The sequence below is a fragment of the Mesitornis unicolor genome, unplaced genomic scaffold, assembly GCF_000695765.1.
Source record: "Mesitornis unicolor isolate BGI_N332 unplaced genomic scaffold, ASM69576v1 scaffold12122, whole genome shotgun sequence".
Lineage (NCBI taxonomy): Eukaryota > Metazoa > Chordata > Aves > Mesitornithiformes > Mesitornithidae > Mesitornis > Mesitornis unicolor.
Genome location: NW_010171241.1, coordinates 2284 through 4481, shown reverse-complemented (window position 1 = coordinate 4481; position 2198 = coordinate 2284). Strand labels below are relative to the sequence as shown.

Below are 2198 nucleotides of genomic sequence, written 5' to 3'. Positions count from 1 at the left end.
CCCCAGGCTCTTCTCCCCACCCCAAGGGTCCCATCCTTGGGCTCCCATGCCCATTCCATGGCTCCCATCTCAGGGGTCCCATCTCCAAACCCTGCACCACATCCCAAACCCAGGATCCCATCCCCAACCCATGGGTCCCATCACCCCATGGATCCCATCCCATGGGTCCCATCACCCCATGGATCCCATCCCATGGGTCCCATCCCAAACCCGGGACTCCATCCCTACTGTAGGGGTCCCATCTCCACCCCATGGGTCCCACCCTGGGGTCCTGCCCCCAAACCCCGAGGTCTCATCCCCATCCCATGGGTCCCATTCCCACCCCATGAGTCCCATCTCGAGGGTCCCATCCCTATCCTGGGGCTCCCATCCCCACTCCCTGGGTCCCATCCTTGGGGTCCTGTCCCCATCCCTTGCGCCACATCCCAAACCCAAGTGTCCCATTCCCATCCCATGGGTCCCATCCCAGGCTCCTGTCCCCAGTCCCAGGCCCCCATGCCCATCTCAGGGGTCCCATCCCCATCCCCTGGACCACATCCCAAACCCAAGGGTCCCATCCCCATCTCAGGGTCCTGTCCCCATCCCTAGGGTCCCATCCTTGGTCTCCCATCCCCATCCCATGGCTCTCATCCCAGGCTCCTGTCCCCAAACCCAGGCCCCCATCCCCATCCCTTGGGCCATATCCCAAACCCAAGTGTCCCATCCCCATCTCAGGGGTCCATCCCCACACTCCTATGGGTCCCATTCCCCTGCTATGGGTCCTGCAGCCTCCCCCCAGCCCTCACCGTGGTCTCGGGGCAGGTAGGTGAAGCGGAAGGGGTCGCTGCAGACGCTGTCGGTGAGGCGCTGCAGGAAAACCTCCACCTCCACGGGGGCCTCCAGCTCCAGCTGCCGGTACGGGGGGGTCTTGAGGACGATGGCGACCTGGCGGTGCACGTCGGCCTGCGAGAAATCCGCCCGCGCCTCCCACGCCTCCCGCCGGAAAACCACCGCGATGTCCTCTGCACGGGGGGAGGGGGGGGAAAGGCACCCCCTCAAATTTGGGGGAACATCCCCCGGCACCCTAAGGTTTCCCCTTGGCACCCTGAAGTCTTCCCTTGGTACCCCAAGGCCTCCCCTTGGCACCTCAAGGTCCCCCCTTGATACTCCAAGGTCTCCCCTTTCCCCTCTCTATGGCACCCAGGGTCTCCCCATTGCAATTTGGGGTCCTCCCCTATAGCAGAGGGTGTGGGATCCCCTTATTCCCCCCCATAGCACCCATGGGACCCCCAATACCACCCAATATCCCCATCAACACCCCAAGGTCCTCCCATAGCACCCCAAGGTTGCCCCCTTTCCCCTCTCTATGGCACCCAAGGTCTCTCCATCACTATTTGGGGTCCTCCCCTATAGCAGAGGGTGTGGGACCCCCTTATTCCCCCCCATAGCACCCATGGGACCCCCAATACCACCCAATATCCCCATCAACACCCCAAGGTCCTCCCATAGCACCCCAAGGTTGCCCCCTTTCCCCTCTCTATGGCACCCCAGGGTCTCCCCACAGCAATTTGGGGTCCTCCCCCTATAGCACAGGCTGTGGGACCCCCTTATTCCCCCCCATAGCACCCATAGGACCCCCCCAGCACCCAGGGGTGCTCAGGACCCTGCAGGAGGGAGCAGCTCCCAGTGACCTCAACTGGTCCCATCCCAGCACTCTCCTTTTTCCCCCCACCCAAATCCTGGCTCCCCCAGGGGGTAACTGGGCCCTGGGTGTTCCCAGTTGGCTCCCAGTGGATCCCAGTTTGTCCCAGTACCTTTCTGGACCTTGTCACACAGCAGGTAGAGCTCCTCGCCCCCCGTGCAGGGGCCACTCTCTTTGTTCATCCGGCAGATCCGCAGCTCCGAGGTGTTGGTGGATTCTGCAGGAAGGGGAACCAGTGCGGGTGCTGGGACCAAAATGGGTGGACTGGGATGGACTGGGATGGACTGGGATGAGGACTGGGACTGGGATGGATGTGTGACTGGGATGTGACGGGATTGGGATGGGGATGGGGATGGGACTGGGATGGAGATGGGACTGGAACTGGACTGGGATGGGCATGGGATGGGTCTGGGATGGGGACTGGGATAGGGACTGGGACCAGGCAGGGGACTGGGATAGGGACTGGGATGGACTGGGATGGGGCATGGGACAGATGGGACTGGGACTGGGATGGGAT

General features: G+C 62.8%; 1 protein-coding gene across 1 annotated transcript; it reads right to left on the bottom strand.

Annotated features, from left to right (window-relative positions):
• Positions 1-785: 785 nt before the first annotated feature.
• Positions 786-1898, bottom strand: LOC104537169 (transcription factor RelB-like; the record flags this gene model as incomplete). The annotated part of the gene is made up of 2 exons (XM_010179975.1): positions 786-1001; positions 1794-1898. Coding segments are annotated over 2 exons (321 nt in total), but the record flags the coding sequence as incomplete, so codon positions are not given.
• Positions 1899-2198: the final 300 nt, after the last annotated feature.